Here is a 17,110-nt window from a genome sequence, read left to right on the forward strand (position 1 = left end):
AAGTATCGCAATTGTTGCTGTTTTTGTTTTTATTTTCTCGCGCGAATAAACTTTAAATTATTTTTGCTTAATTTTTTGAAATGAATTACTTTTACGATATTTTTACGGTACTTTGAGTTACTATTTTGATTACAGATCACAGTTTAAAGGAAAGAAAAGAAAGGAGACTGAGAGAGAGAGAGAGAGAGAGACATACAGAAAAAGGGGGCGACATTAGCTCGAATGCTTTCGAAGAAAGAGAGTGCAAGTAACGTTGAACCAATCATTCTTTAATCGCACATTTCTTATCGCGGTTCCGGCAATCCGGCGCGAGAAAGATACGCAGAAGTAGAAATTCGTTATTCTTATACGTTATAACATCGCTACGTTCGTAACGTCCGTAAAGCATCTAACTGAAGGATCGAAGATATTTTCAAACAGGATCAGGTAAACTTCTCGACAATATATTGTATATTAAAATATGTATGTTCGGTATATGTTACAAATATTAATAAAAAATTGAAAAATTTTGAAAAACAAAAAATTATATATATTTATATATCAATACACATTATTGGCTTCTTTATTAGATATCAGATTTATTGGATTTTCTTCGTTTGTGCTTTGTTACAATCAAAATATGCGTTTACTTAATTTCACGTGTAAAAAGTGCAGCTCGGATGAACAAACTGTTGCTTTCCGCTATCCATCTCTTTTAGTTGTGTATATTGTTACGTGTTCTTCACGTATTTACTTACATATATTATTCACATCTCTCCGTGTTGTGCTAAAACGTATCGACCTACCGATCAATCAAGTGTCCTTTGCTGTTTATGTTGTGTAGCATGTGATCATGTTTATCGTTCGCTCGCCGGTATCATTTCGTAATGTTTCGAGTGAACAAAGAAAATTGATCTCTAGCACAGCTTCAATTTTTTTAAAGTGAGACAAATTTTGCAAACGTTTATAGATATGTATAAAAAAGACGAGATGGTGTATTTTGATGCCGATAAGGATACCGAACCGGTTTTTGATAGGTAAGAACAAAGTAAATGTTGCTTGAGAAATTTTTACGTTGCAAAGTCGGAAAGAATTTTAATTTTATAGATATTTATGAAATATTATTTTCTTATACATGTAATTTTCGTTACATTTAATTAAACTTTTTATATAATGCATGTTATAATAACTTTATGTAACATTTGCTTAATGCATTAAATTTATATCTTATATATCTTTTATATATTTTTTGTTTGTGTCTTATTTTTTATTGATTTTTATAAATATTATTTTTTTAATACAGGATGGACACAGAGTATACAATATATGTGAATAGTTTGCCACTAGAGTTAGATGAGGTATATTTTGTTAATCTTAATTATAAATTATATTGAAAATTTATATATATATATATATATATATATATATATATATATATATATATATATTGAGCTCTTTTTATTGATTTTCTTTTCTTTTGATTTTTATACAACTATATGTTGCCAATTATATGTATATGTCTCATGAATTTATATATTATATATTATTTATACTTGAGTTTGTGAGACATTTTATTATTTAATAATAATTGTATTAATATTTAAGGTTGCTATTAAAGAAGTTTTTAATCAGTATGGTAAAATTAGTGGAATATTCTATCCTCGTAATGCCACATGGGCTTATATTACATATAAATCATATCGTGAAGCAGAACATGCTATACGGGAACTCAATAATAAAAAACCACTATATTTAAAAGTTGTACTTGCAAAAGAAAGATCTGTTATAAGGGAGGAGACATTGCCAAAATCATATGTATTGGAATCTTTTGAAGGAAGACCAAAAGCAATAGATACTCTCACAGAACTACCTGTGTCTATTCACAATGATATGAAACAGTATGTATCATCAATATTACTCATTATTGAGACTCGTTATTACACAAAACAATTAATATAATTTAAAATTTTTAAATATATTAATATCTGTATATTTTTAAGTATATTAATTTTTAAATATATTATAAATTTTTAAATATTTTATATATATATTGATTTTTTTAATGTATATGGATGGATTATAATATATAGTAGAAATATAATATAAATATATGATATAAATAAAAATTATCTAAAACTCTAAGAGAGATTAAAAAATATTATATTAAAGATAAAAATTGAGAGAATATGTATATAATAAATAAATTATTTTTGTTTTATATATTAATAGCAAAAGTGATATATAATAATAAATATGTAATTGTAGCCAAAATGGTATGGGTCGTGGCCAAACATTGAATGCACTTCGTAAGCATTCTGCACCACAAATGTTAGATAGATATGCAGAGAATGCATCTTTATTTCCACAAACATCTAATCTTTATGAAATCGAAGAACCTATTGTGAACACAAATAGATTATGGACAAGGTTAAATAAATATAATTTAATAGCTATACTTATGCATCATTTATACCTTTGCATTGTTATTATATTTTATACATCTTATTTTAGAGGTGTAATAACTGTCACAGAAGATGGACGAAAACATGTATCACTTGGACGTGGTTATATACTACATGAATTTCCAGAGCAGAACCCTAAAGTTGAAGAATGTATTGTACATGTACTTGAAAAACGACAGAAAGTATGTCACAATTGTATATGGAATGCAAATGATATATACAAAACTGTGTAAAACTATAAATTAAAAAAATTATTTTTGTAGATATTACGATACTATTCATTATTTATTATTTTAATGCTTAATAATTCAGCTATTAACTTGTTTTAGAAAAATATAAAGTTAATAATATTTTTTATTTTGTACAGGGATTATATGAATTTGGAGAGAACAAATTTAAGAATGGAGTACAAAGATGCCATATTTGTTCTAATAAAACAAGCAAACATTGTGAAAAATGTAGCACATATTATTGTAGCAAAGTGTGTCAAAAAAAGGATTGGCCAAGACATCAAGTTGAATGTCAACAGATACCGTAATTACTTTATATATTAATTTACATATATCAATTAGTAAATATGTTTATAACATTATACAAATTGTTACATGTAACAAAAATCATATATTTAACTGCAGATGTATATCTGTTGTATTATTTACATAAAATTTTTATTTTGAAGTAAAAATATTGCTCAAATGCGATTTTTATTTTATTATCTGGGATATCAGTTATCAAAAAATGTAGACAAGCTATATGTTAAGGGCATTTGTCATCCATTATATATTTATTCTATATTATTCACTTTTATAATACAGTTAAAATTTTTAATTATATAGCAAACGTTTCTTTTTTTTTTTTTTATAGAAGTTTAGTGGAAGAATCAATTAATGATATGTCATTATTGCAAATTAGCAAAGATGAAAACCAAATGAAGATATCACCAATGTCAAATAAAACAAGTATACCTAATGAGGTAAAATTACGACGACCTAATGCCATGCAAGTGGAGAATTCAAACAGCACAAATGCTAATATTAATATGCATAAGAATAATGTAGAGATTACAAACTGTTCTACTGATAGTGATATTAACAATCAGGATAAACATATGTCTATTCGACATGATAATAATACTAATATATCTTATACTAAGACATTAAATGAACAAACATTAAGTGCACTGAATACCAAAGATTTTTCTAAACAAAATCCATTGCAGAGATGTAATAATACTAAAGAGGATACTGAGAAATCAAGAAAAAATGATGAATATTCTTTGACAACATCTAATTTCACTAACCAAAATCACAGTCATTGTACTGGTGCCATAAAGAAGACTAGTCCTCGTAATGGAAAATTCGATAATAATAGCAGTTTAAAAAGCAAAAGTTATATTAATGATAGAAGTCAATCTTATCAAAAGAATGAATTGCAGAATAACAGAAAATCTACTGCCTACAACGACAGAGAATTTGTTAATAGACAAGAAAGTAACTCTTCGAACAATGGTATCACGATGGATGACGATCTATCTTTTTGTAAGAATATGTATTTATCAAAAACAGAATTTACAGAAGTAGAAATTTCAATATCATTGGACAATGGCGAGTATTGGATATCCACATTAAAAGATTCGGAGACGCGCACGAAACTAATGACGGAATTACAAAGTGTTGCAAAAAAATCACGTAATGTACAACCGATTATCGGTAATATTTATGGCGTACTTTATGAAACTCTTTGGCACAGAGTTATGATAATATCCCTGAATCCTTTAAAAGTTCATTTTATTGATTATGGTAACGATGAAATACTGCAAAAAGACACTGAGATCAGAGATATCTCATATATGATTAAAGTTCCTAATCTTGCTAGAAAAATTCGCTTGACATCACCTGCAAATGAAAAATACAATTTCCAATGTGGCGAGATAATTTTTATTAAAATGTTGTCCATAGATGCTGAGAAAACAATAATAGTAGATGTGAAAGAGCAATCTAGAAAATTATCTTTACATTTGGAAAATGCTTCAAATACGAATAATACAGTGGAGAAATTTGTACAACAAGAAAACTTAAAAGTATTAGATGAAAATGTAAAACCTATGGATCAGACACCACATACTATCTTAGATGCTTTTGCTGATTTGTTTAGTAAAAAAGCAACTCCGGAATTAAAAATTGAAGGTCACATTCAAATTTGTGAATCTGTCCAAGAGAATGTTTATAGTGCAACTTTGGGTGTTGAAGATTTTACTACTGAAATCGAGATGATTTTCAATGACTTGCAAGAAGAATGCATGAAAATGCAAGAAACTGTGCATTACAAGTAAGTACTTATGTACACAAATATTGTATATTGAACTACTTTATATTAATTAATATTAAAGATCTAAAAATCAATATATTATTATAAATATTATGCAAGCACAATATAGTTGGAATAAATAGAAACATTTATTTTTTTAGTCCACAAGATTTGATTTGTGGTGAAGGGAAAAGTGCCTGGTGTAGAGGATATATCTTATCATCTTCGACATCATCTGATTTACGTATCATTGCAATAGATGAAGCTAGATATATGAATGTAAACAAAATTTTACCATGTCCTAAAAAGTTTTTAAATATTTGTGCTATTGGAGTAATATGTGAAGTAAGCCATCCCAACAAATTGACAGTGAGTATCTTTAAATCCTTTATATATCATATAAAATATATTGCTCATGTGAGCACATACACGTATATACATGTATACACTAAAATATTTTGTTATATATGCATGCTAAAATAAATTTGTTTTAAACAGATTAATCAGATAATTTTTAAAAATCTATCTACTAAATTTTTAAAAAATATAAAGAAAAATTCATTAAAAAAAATATATACTGTCTTATAACAATCTAGAATAGATTGTATACTTGGTTTATGTGTATTATTCAATTTTGATATTTATCATTTAATGTTGTTGCAAGGTGGAAGAAGTATATGAATTCACAACAATCATGAATGAACAAAACTACAAGCAAGACAATCTTAAAATAAAAATATTTAAAGAATCTGAATTTGTATGTGAAGCTATGATGAAGTCTTGGAAATTTATGATAAGATCGTCGTTTCCTGCATTTTCCGAAATAAAAAGTGGATCTAAGGTTTGATTTTGCATATTAAAATATCTAATTTATAATTAAAGTAATGCTTTAAATTATAGTAGGATGGCAAAAGTAAAAAAAGACACATCCAAGGAGATATAATTTTTTTTAATCATAATACTATGCAAAATCAGATTTCTATTTGTTATATAAAGAAATAAAAACATATATATTTGAACAATGAGAAATGAAATCTGTTTACCCCATTCTAGTTTACGTATACTATTGAAGTTGATTCCATCATTTTCGTTGATTATTTTAGATATGTCTTACCAGTTATCGAAATCATTATCAAGTGTTTGTGCGTTCTTTGGATGAAGAGGCAGTAGAATATTATAATAATATTATGCAACGTGTTGCAGAATGCGCACGAACGGGTAAAATAACGACTGATTAAGTAACTTGATAGGACAATGGTAATTATTTAACATTTAGTATTGATAAATGATTTTATCCTTATTATAGCACCGTTTCTATCCAATCCTCCATATAATAAACAAACAATTATCGCTCCATTCTCTGATAACAATAGTTATCGCGCATTGGTCATAAACACACAGAATGATAAGGCTAAAATAGTATATACAGATTTTGGAAATGTAGACAATGTTAACATAAAAGATCTTCAAGTTTTGCCAGAAACCTTGGCACTGGTGGGTAACATTTTCATATACTAATGCAATAGAAAAATCGTGTTAGCTCATTAAATACTGTAATTTTTTTGTTTACATATTTTTTTATAGCAACGAAGTTGTTCAGCAAAGATAAGTTTGAAAAATGTCCCTTCTGAAGTTTCTATGAATACAGAAGTAGATCTTTTCCTTCGCGAGTTAGTAGGCAACGAAACACCTCTGACATGTATATATGAGGGTGATCCATTGAAAGATGGGGTTTACTTGACGATGCCTACAGGAGAAAGTGTTAATGATAAGATAAACCAATTATTGATACCAACTTGGAAGCAAAAAGACTATTGTGGTAATTAATTATAAATTATGAGGCATTTATATATAGAAAGTAACATTATATTCATTTAAAATTATATGCAAATTTTGAATATATCACTTATCAATGTAATCTTTCAATATAGTCTTCTTAATTTTAGTATGTAAAATACTATTCAACGAAATTAGCTGAAAAAATATTATTTTCTCTTTATACTTTATCTTTACTCCTCATTTTATAAATATATATACATGTGTACATAATATAATTTTACATACATATCACAGAATACACACACGTACTCAGACAATACACCTAATTTTTATATAATTATATATAAAAAATTTACTATATATAAAAAAATTTATATATATATATAAAATTTGTTACAAAATAAATATAAATTTTTCATATAGATTTATTTTTTTTTCATATAGATAACAATTGTTACATGCTAGACAATATAGAATTTGCCAGTTTAGGACAAGTGGGCGATACGTTAGATGCAGTGATATTAGATACACCAAAAGAAAATGATGGCACAAGATATATGATGTGTCCCAACAATATCGAGTTATATACTTATATTAGTGAAACGATGCCCAAATTGGTAAATAAAAACTATTTACGTTTTTGCATAATATGCAAATATGCGATACATATGCAATACATATGCAATAATATTTTCATTTTGTTGCAGTTAAGAGAATATTGCGAGAAAACGGAATATTATATACCTAGAGAACAGGAATTGTGTTTGGCACTGTATCAGAATGAGTGGTATCGTGCAGCATGCCTTGATCCAAAAAAATCATATACCACAGCTGAAGTTTTTTACATTGATTATGGTAATATAGAAACAGTGGAACATAGGAATATAAGGTTAATGCCTAAAGATTTCATTACGCCTGAGGCAATGTCGAATATATGTACAGTTGTCAGTAAGTATTAATTATTAAATTGAACATAGATAATAATTTTTCAGTTATTCACACTCTTATGTACCTTATGTATCTTATTCATTACAGATTTGGCACCTGTCGACAATGCAGGCAACTATTCACCTATCATACGAGAAAAAGTACTAGAATTAATACAAAAAAATTATCCCATTATCAAAATTAAAATTGTGGAGTGTGACAGTGGAGATTACAAAATCGAATTACCGGATATTAAAAATGCATTAATAGAAGAAGGTCTCATACCACCTTCGTAAAAATTTTATTTTTTACTTGCATATATTATTAAGGATTATATGCCAGGATTATCCCAAGATTAAGATTTTATTGTTTTTATTTTAAATCGTTATATTGATTTAATTGACAATTATTATCTATTTTAAACTGTGGACAATCATATACTCAATGCGCGAGCGTCATTTTTTATTTTGTATTTTCAATTTATCATCATGTTTTTGCATTTTTAAACAAGTGATTGTTTTATTTTTTCATGAATACATTTAATATAGTATCTGTTTATATAATTTCATTATCTTAATATCTTTTCTGTGCAACTATCTGATTAAGTATGGAAAAGTTTTGCAACTTAATAAAATATTAATTTTGTTAATATTTTTTCATTCTCATTATGTAAATAATTTTCCTCATATTTATTAGTGATCTATGCAGATAAAATTTTTATCTGCATTTTGTAAAGTATCCTTGACTTGTTTTTTATTAATTATTATTTGTCCTAGATTAATTAATCATTAAATTTTCTCTAGGAAAAAAAAGATAGATTTATACAAAGTATAAACAGAAAAATTAATTAATCACATCTGCAAGGATGATATATAGTTGCATGTATAGTTTATTTTTTTAGAAACATGATGTAAATATAACAATGTACTTACGAATGCGCAATCATACAAAATGATGACTAATCAAATGCCCAGAAATGTTAGAATCTGATATGGCTATAGTTGTTGACAAAGTTGTCGAATTTCACGACTGCATTCCTGATTATTTTTGACTCATTTATTGTTTTACACTATGTGACTTAAGCAATGGTACATCTTTGTATTTACAACATATCTACATTGTGGACATGTTCCAAGATTCACTGTCAGTTTTGAAAATTTATTATATAGTTCACGTAACGTTTATTATACATTTCCAGTATTGGCAATGAATTCTGAAACAGCCTATGTAAATCTGAATAAGTATGTCAGGATTTCTTCTAACCTATCTTACAACAATTCTATCCTAACCTTCCTGAATGTGTCACTTGAATACGATTGTGTTAGTTCAGATGACATATCTCCCGAAGAAACCCCGCCGTTCGCAAAATAAGAGGCTTCCAAGATTAAAAGCAACAAAAGCGAAACGATGAACGTACAAATAAGACATCCCTATGAGGGTCTACTGCACAAATATACGAATGCTATGAAAGGCTGGCAGTATCGTTGGTTTATCCTGAGTCCTGAGACCGGTGAACTGCATTACTTCCTCAGTGAATCTGAGAAGAATCAAAGGCCACGGTGTTCGATATATTTAGCAGGCGCCGTAATAGCTCCCAGCGATGAGGATTCAAATACGTTTACTGTCAATTCTGCTACGGGTAAATGTTCAATATTTAACTTAAAGTTTATTGTTATATATTAATTTGTTTTTCATATAATTTTGCATGTGATAAAGATAGATATTTATTAAAATTTAGCTTTCAAGTTTATGATATATCTCTTCTCATCCAGGTGACATGATCAAACTTCGAGCTACCGATGCGCGAGCACGTCAGGAATGGGTAGATAAACTGCGAGCAGTTACAGAGATGTATACCAGGGCTATAGCCAGCAGCCATCCTCCATTGCCACCTCGAGAACATTCTGGGAATTCAAGCAGGAATCCTGTTGTTAAGCTGGAAGTGCTGGACGCTTTTGCCAATTGCCAGGAGCAATTAAGAAAAGTGGAGAAACACAATCTTGCTCTAGCACAATCGATTGAGAATTCGGATTTGCATCTAGATTCGGATCTCTTAGTTCTCAAAGCCATGGCACACACCACTTTACATACACTGAGCCAATGTCTGAATATATTATATCAATAACAAATTAATTATATATTTTTTATGTGTTTATCTATTAATACTAAAATCTTTTTTATACCTATAGAATACACATACGTAACAGACTATCTTCCCATTAAGAGGTCCACATGTATTTTTTATTTTAAACAATTATTTATATTTATTCATTATTTAGAACTGGCTTTTTTCAGATAATCCCATATAATTTATTAAAAGCAAAATTAATATATATCTCTTGTCATTATATCTACATCATAAATAATTTTAATAATTAGTTAATTCAATTTTCCACTAAAAACTGACTTATATTATTTGTATATTTTAACGAAAAAATGCTACAAATATTATAATAAGCTCTTACATAATTTCTATTTAATAATGAAAAAATATTGAAATGTTATAAATATCATTTTAAATTTATTTGATTAAATTTTAATTGTAAAGAAACTCTAAAAGATTATATATTAATACATTACATAATCATACATTATATAAAGAAAAACATATTTTTTTTTTTTATATTAAAAATTTTCTTACTTTCTACAATTTTATTATATATTATATATTTAATTTGTTTTTATATCTTTTCGATTAATGCATTCAGAAATTATATCGTTTGAATTCGGTTTAGCCAATGACAATCTTGGTATATGTTCTTCCAATTTAAAAATATACAAATGAAAATGTAAGATATATATACACACACACATATGTATATATAAATAGATAGATTGTCTTAAAATATAATAAGGTTCTTTGTGCAAAGCATGTATGTACCTAAAATTTATTTTGCAAACTAATTATAATATTTTTAGATTTCTTTTTTCTTTGTTCTAAATAACACTTGATTTGTTAGGATATCAAGTGATGAAAGCTAGATACATATGTAAAATATATTTTCATGTTTGTCTTTTTACATTAGCATATATTATAATTTATTATATTATAATTTATTATATTATGAAATAGAAAAATAAGAGAAAAATGTGTTTAATTAAAATTTTATTCCATTTCTCTCTTTCTCTCTGCTCATATATTATTATAAAAGGATTATCATTATATATTAATATTGTAATACAAAAGCTATAAACGCGGAATTAATTGTTTTCATTGAAAATATTTTATTTCTAAAAAATACATTAAAATAAAGGGGAGAGAAATGGTATGTTCACCATCATGATATGACGTAAGATCCAATGTCAAGAGCGTGCAAATAGGTGAAGGTAAACGAGTGACTTTTCTTTCTCGTCAAGAAATCAGACGTGATCAGTTCCAAAGTAGTAGTAATCTTGTTCAAAATGCTTTGAAGATCAAAGTGGATTGATACATTACACGTATCGAGCGATAAGTTATAACATCTTGAAAAATTGTAATTTATTTATATCTGAAAAGAATTTTAAAATATTCATCCATTCTTCTGCATTGTTAAAAAGAATTTATATTGTACAAGAATGTAGAGTGATTTTTCCGTATGAATAATAATCATATAACATGCCACGTATCTCTTATCCCGAAGTTCTGACGGAAGCGGCAGGCGTGAAGATCGTAACATCTCCGCCCGAAGAAGATGCAGATATCTTTCCGCCGGGAAAAATAGTTCTTAAAATGCGGAAAATAAATTCAGCATCAGACGTGCGTGGTAAATCTTGCGGATTCCATTTGACCAAGTCGAAATGGGATCCGTATCCGTGGATCGGCTATGTTGAAAAAAATAGTCCCGCCGATTTAGCAGGATTGAGGTGAGTGTTATTTATGTCTTTTAAAAATTATTACAGGATAGAAATATTAATTATTTAAAAATTTTTGATATATCATTGATATAATGTATAATCAAAACACGATAATTTATAATTATACAATAAATATTAAATTTTATATCAGAAAATATATAATAATTTCATTTGTGATTAATACAATTCATTTACCATATTCAGAACCGGCGATTGTCTGTTGGGCATTGATGACATCAATTTATTAGGATTAAAAATCAAAGATATTGCTACTTTAATTCGTAACGAAGAAGGTATACGCGACGTAAATTTTTCCATTTGGCGATACTCTCAAAAAGAGGAAAATGATATTGGAATAGCCTTGAAAGGTCCACTTCCGGATGTGGCCAAAAATCTTGCAAACGCTTTGTCAGGAATGGTATATATCAATCTTTCTCTGTTTTTCTTTCTCATTTGTATAGATTACTCATCTGTTAGATTAACATTGTAATTAATTATTAAACCTAAGAGACTGCGTTAAATCCTAAACAATAATACAAAATAATGGTTTTTTTTTCTTTCATCGAAGAATAATGAACTTTAATTATTTATATCATATACAAACACACACACAAAATTGAATTAATCATGTTTTTTTAGGTTCGTGCCTTAGAATGCCCGATTTGTTTGGAAAGCGCTGCACCTCCAGTCTCGCAATGCGTTCACGGTCATATTCTGTGCGTTATTTGTAGACCAAAAACATCTCGTTGCCCGGTTTGCAGAGTCCGTCTGGGCCAAGGCCGATGCCTCCTCGCAGATAAATTACACATAGTGCTTCGCGATACTTTTAATGTGAATAATGATGAGACATTAAACAAGACATCTGTTGCATTCGAGCATTGTAACTTACGCGATCAATTGTTCGGTAAAAATAATAAAAAGCAAGAAACCCCGATCCTAAATTGCTCGAAAAAAAATTGTACAATGTTGAAACCGAGGCAATTCTTGTTGGCCAGATTGTTACTTGGAAGTAGGGAAAAAGCTATTTCCGCGGATAATTTAACCAGAGTATCCGGAATTTCGGAAGAAGCAGCGGCGATTTCCAATGAAATGACAGACACTAGTAGTTTACGATTGTCTTTGAACGATCGCACCAAATCAGCCAGCACAGGCGAATTGTCGAGGGACAGCGAAGCTCGCATCAATGAATCATCTTCGCGAATTACGGAATTATCCGCGACGAACACCAGTCGACAGTCCTTGAGTTCACCGCAGACGCCAATTTGGGGTGGCTCCACGGATTCTATGTCTTGTATAGAACTAATGTGTCCTCTTTTGCAATCTTGCAGAGAACTAGTAACGGCTGATTCGTTGTTGGAGCATATCAAGACACACGCGCTACCGCAAATTCATTTCTATTCCAGAAGTGCAAGGATCCCGCTACCGCTTCCTTTCGGACATGATGCTTTTTATATATTTCACCATGGAAGCAATATATTCTTCTTTCAGGTATAATACTTCTATTTTTGATATGAAGTAATTTCTTTCTATGTTTCACGCTAAGTGAACAATATTTTAAATCCTTTGTTTTAAGAAGATGATAGAAGACGAAACAAAGAAATTCGAAGTTCATATTTCCATTCAAACTTATGTTCCTGTTGATGTAGAAATTATATTTATTAGTTTTTAATCATTGATTAGATAAATTAATAAACATTTATATGAATATTTTAGATTTTTTCTGAAATATTCATATATGTCTATATTGTATGTAAGAATAAAATAAGAAAAGATAAAGAATGTATCAAATATGTATATGAGATAAGAAACCTGATCGTGTAAACCTGTGTGTGTGTGTATATATATACATAATCAGATTATAAAATAATTTAATAATTATAAAATAATTTCTCTTCTATATAGAAAGAGAGATTATTTTTATCTGAATCTATCACACTTTCTAAAAATATTACAATATAAATAATCAACGGAATGAAAGTATCTTCATCAACATCTTGAGTACTACAAAGGTACTGCAAAGACTTAATAATATATAATATTATCTCTTTTATACAACAAGATATTTGAATAAGAATATATTTCTTATGAAATTATTATTAGACTTATGAAAATGTGCTATGTTCTATTTTGAGAACAGAAAAACTGCATTATATGGTTATAAATATAAGCGAGAATGCATATAAAATGTTTACTTGCGATTAATGGAATTTTTTTTTTTTTTAATATGATTATAGTGCAGAGACGAAACAGCGTGGATGACATATCCTGTTAAGATGGCAGGACATGCAATAAGCAACACATGGGAATGGACATTGCACGCTTGGGACGACAACGGTACAGAAGTGCAATTACGAAGACATGTTGCGAGTCTCGAGAATCCTTTAACATTATCCTCACAACATATCGCACCATTACCAATTGCATTATTATTGAAGACTATTAACATAAAAATATCGGAGCATCCAGTTCACGATAGATTATATGTATGAAAAGAACAAAGTATATCCGTCCTTAATTATATCTACCTTATTATTAAGGTGTATTTAAAAAATTTGATTTTAAAAAAGTAACAAAATCGTTTATTTCTTATTGACGTGTCAAATTAACAAGTGAAGAACACATCATAATAGTATATCATCTTAAATATAAGGTATAAGTAAAAGATTAAAACTTCTTATACATATAATGCATTGAGAGTAATATTATATCGTACGAAATAAAAAATATCAATACATATTTAACATGCAATAGCTTAATTAACTTAAAATCATTGATGTTCATGTATAGATTTGCATTCATAATATTCCCCATAATAATGCTGTAATACAATTTCTATTTCACAGAATAAAACTGCTTTTTATTAAATTTAAATAGTTATTAAATCTTTGCAAAAAGCAATTATCAATGACATGCTATTTAATTTCTGTTGTTTAAAAATTAGTAGTTTAATCATATTTCATGAACATCAATTTTTAATTATATAATAAAATCACACAAATGTAGATACTATTTTTAAAACATAAAAAAATAAAACAAAAAAAAATTGGAACTTGAAAGTTATGTTTTTATGGCATTTTGCGCAATATATCATCCATATATGGTTTAAAGAATTCATGTTGACCAGTTCTTGCCGCTTGACCGGCCATAATATCAAAGGCATTCTTAAGAACTTGCAAATAGTTATCTTTGCCAACAATATTTAACTCAACTTTATAAACATGCGTGTCGCACGAAGACCGCATTCTTTTACCAGACGGTAAAACAACATTATCAACTTTTCGTTTGGAGGAAGGCATTGGTGTCGATTCTACCTGTTCCTCTTTTAATCTATCTCGTTTAGGACAACTGCATACTCTAACTAATAATTTTCGACGGCCCAAAACTGTTCCTCCATGATCTTCTAAAGTAAATACTAGCTCTGTTGGTCTACGATTCAAACCAGATGCGCAACTATTTTTGCAAAGAAACTTGAAAGATACTGGTACATATTGCGACCCAGCCTCAGGTGTGCAAAGCGGTGTTAAGATAGAAAGATGTTCATTTCTCTCCTGATAGATGCTTGAAGCATGATTAACACAATGAACCACATGTTTAATTCTTTGTGGATCTATGTTATGATTAATGGGATTGGTTGGTGCCATATGATTGTGGCATCTTTTTACTGGATCACTTCTGTACTGCTCCAACATAAAAACCATTGCAGTGCGCAAGTACAAACCTGACAGAGGTGGTTCCCATGTGAATCGCATAGGTAAAACTTTCTCCATTTTGATAAACACTTTATCCAATGCTTCAGAATACTGTGTGCAAAAAATAAACAATAGTTATTTTATAATACAATTATAAAATCTCCATCAAAAATAATAATATATAATATATACATAATATACATATTACAACAGCATATATAATATATTATGCAAAAAATTATAAATATATATATATATATATATATATATATATATATATTCTAGTTTAGAAATATCATTGTTAAAAATAATGTTATCATGCATACTTGACAAATCAACAATTTATCTGTCTACTACAAAAAGCTCTTAAACTTGCATATAAAATCTACTTAAACATGATTTTATTATAAATTCTTAGTATCATAATTTTTTCTATAGATTTAATTATTATATATGTATATATAATCATATTTAAGCAGATTCATACATTTTTGCAAATAATCTGGATACGAAAGAGCACGTTTCCAAACAAGATATCTTACTTTTATCTCCTCCCACATTTCATGAGTGTTGTAAGATAATACTCAAGAAGTGATTTATATTTGTGGTACATATGGAATATTCCATATATAAATTATATAACCAGGATTAAAAACTAATCAACCAATCAATTTACCATCAAGAGGCAGAATTTATCTGCAAGTAGGTATATGTTATTCCATAATGAACTTCAATCTAACTTGCAAAATATACAAATTTAAACATTTAGTTTAATTTTTCCATATATCAAATTATATAACAATTATAAGTTATATAATTTAATATGCATGTTTCTACATAATACAAGAAGTTGATTAGTGCTTACCGACCAATCCTGATTAGTACCACCAGTTCCTAAACTGTACTGGAAATTCAATTGTCCAGTGAAAGCTTCATCACTGAGCATTGTAGAAAACAGTTCTGGTGTTGGATAATACATTTCTTCTTCCTCTTCTTTAAATTTTTTATATTTTTCTACAGATTCCAACATAGCATATATATTGTTACTCGTATCAACCTTATCTTCCGAGACAGCAAGCAATTCTTCGTTTATACTTTCTAGAGGCAGGGTACCTCCACTTTGAGGACAAAAATAGAGAAACAAAAAAAATATAATAGATCATGATATGTACTTTTATTATGTATAATATATACTCTTAAAAATATTTTAATTTATAATATTACTATAATTTCGCAAATATGAAATTGAAGATTTATTATACATATAGACAATAGACAAAAGCCGACAAAACATTTATTTTAATAATAACATTTATTTTAATAAATCAAAATTATACTTACAATTGCTGTTCTATAACTTTATATGTTTCTTCATCCATCAATGCAGATTCCTGAGAATCTGACATAGCATTCGTGTTCGTCATGTTTATGAATTTTTACTTGAAAATTGATTCCGAAAGACAACGTCAACTGTTGAGAGAAAAAAACATCCACCTCTTTAAAATCGGTTGCTGGACGCTAGCTCGACAAGTCCTTTCTTCCTTGCTTCTTTGTTTCGTATGATCGAGAAAGGGGAAGTAGAAAACTGTAGGAAGCAGGAAACTGTAATTTCGGTGCAGCTTGCCGATTGGTGCGTACATTTGTCCGTTTTTGACTGCTGATCCCTTATTGTGGATTGGTGAATTTTAAATGCATGTACAAAATGCCATTTTTAAGATGGCTAAAAAATGCGTTAAAAAATGATCAAAGAAATTATAATATTTTTGTAATGTAATGTTAACTAAATATTTCTAATGTTTATTTACGAATTAAACAAATAATAGAAAAGAATTGGGCAAACATAAATGTTGTCTAGATAATATTGATTTGATTTTTGCGCAGATTTCTCTTGAGAATATATTCTGTGAAAATTTCGAAATTTGATTGACTGATCAGAATAAAAGAGGCAAATTTTTTTTTCGCTTACAAGATATTGATAATCTATACGCCTTCATTGACAACCTATATATGAGTTCATTCGGTGCTACTACAAAATATTTGATCGATATATATATATAAGACAAAAAATTTTTATTCTTTATTATTATGGCTGCGATCCAAAAGTTGTTGCCTATATATTGAAAATCTATATTA

The 17,110-nt window shown here is 28.2% G+C and overlaps 4 protein-coding genes across 5 annotated transcripts; 3 read left to right on the forward strand and 1 right to left on the reverse strand.

Moving 5' to 3' along the window:
- The first annotated feature begins 166 nt into the window (after window positions 1-166).
- LOC126856361 (uncharacterized) lies at window positions 167-8,882 on the forward strand. Of its 2 annotated transcripts, XM_050604799.1 has the most exons (17): window positions 167-426; window positions 950-1,016; window positions 1,283-1,337; window positions 1,585-1,877; window positions 2,245-2,406; window positions 2,491-2,623; window positions 2,809-2,975; window positions 3,306-4,769; window positions 4,910-5,117; window positions 5,413-5,589; window positions 5,852-5,966; window positions 6,055-6,242; window positions 6,333-6,567; window positions 6,972-7,144; window positions 7,235-7,475; window positions 7,563-7,730; window positions 8,785-8,882. In XM_050604799.1, the coding sequence occupies exons 2-17, from the start codon at window positions 952-954 to the stop codon at window positions 8,823-8,825; spliced, it is 3,885 nt and encodes a 1,294-aa protein (XP_050460756.1). In that variant the 5' UTR covers window positions 167-426; window positions 950-951; the 3' UTR covers window positions 8,826-8,882. The 2 variants fall into 2 exon arrangements, with proteins under 2 accessions (XP_050460756.1, XP_050460757.1); XM_050604800.1 differs by lacking the exon at window positions 8,785-8,882 and having other exon boundaries at window positions 7,563-8,105.
- LOC126856413 (oxysterol-binding protein-related protein 11) lies at window positions 8,862-9,645 on the forward strand. Its single transcript, XM_050604882.1, has 2 exons — window positions 8,862-9,093; window positions 9,227-9,645. The coding sequence occupies exons 1-2, from the start codon at window positions 8,862-8,864 to the stop codon at window positions 9,577-9,579; spliced, it is 585 nt and encodes a 194-aa protein (XP_050460839.1). The 3' UTR covers window positions 9,580-9,645.
- An 890-nt stretch (window positions 9,646-10,535) lies between these two features.
- LOC126856379 (uncharacterized) lies at window positions 10,536-13,808 on the forward strand. The gene is made up of 4 exons (XM_050604837.1): window positions 10,536-11,297; window positions 11,493-11,706; window positions 11,928-12,776; window positions 13,523-13,808. The coding sequence occupies exons 1-4, from the start codon at window positions 11,050-11,052 to the stop codon at window positions 13,775-13,777; spliced, it is 1,566 nt and encodes a 521-aa protein (XP_050460794.1). The 5' UTR covers window positions 10,536-11,049; the 3' UTR covers window positions 13,778-13,808.
- A 533-nt stretch (window positions 13,809-14,341) lies between these two features.
- Window positions 14,342-16,549, reverse strand: LOC126856388 (cellular tumor antigen p53). The gene is made up of 3 exons (XM_050604847.1): window positions 16,319-16,549; window positions 15,843-16,095; window positions 14,342-15,088 (listed from the first exon to the last, which is right to left on the reverse strand). Exons 1-3 carry the CDS (start codon window positions 16,399-16,401, stop codon window positions 14,354-14,356), a joined length of 1,071 nt encoding a protein of 356 aa, XP_050460804.1. The 5' UTR covers window positions 16,402-16,549; the 3' UTR covers window positions 14,342-14,353.
- Window positions 16,550-17,110: the final 561 nt, after the last annotated feature.

Source organism: Cataglyphis hispanica, chromosome 18, assembly GCF_021464435.1.
Source record: "Cataglyphis hispanica isolate Lineage 1 chromosome 18, ULB_Chis1_1.0, whole genome shotgun sequence".
NCBI classification, from domain to species: Eukaryota; Metazoa; Arthropoda; class Insecta; order Hymenoptera; family Formicidae; genus Cataglyphis; species Cataglyphis hispanica.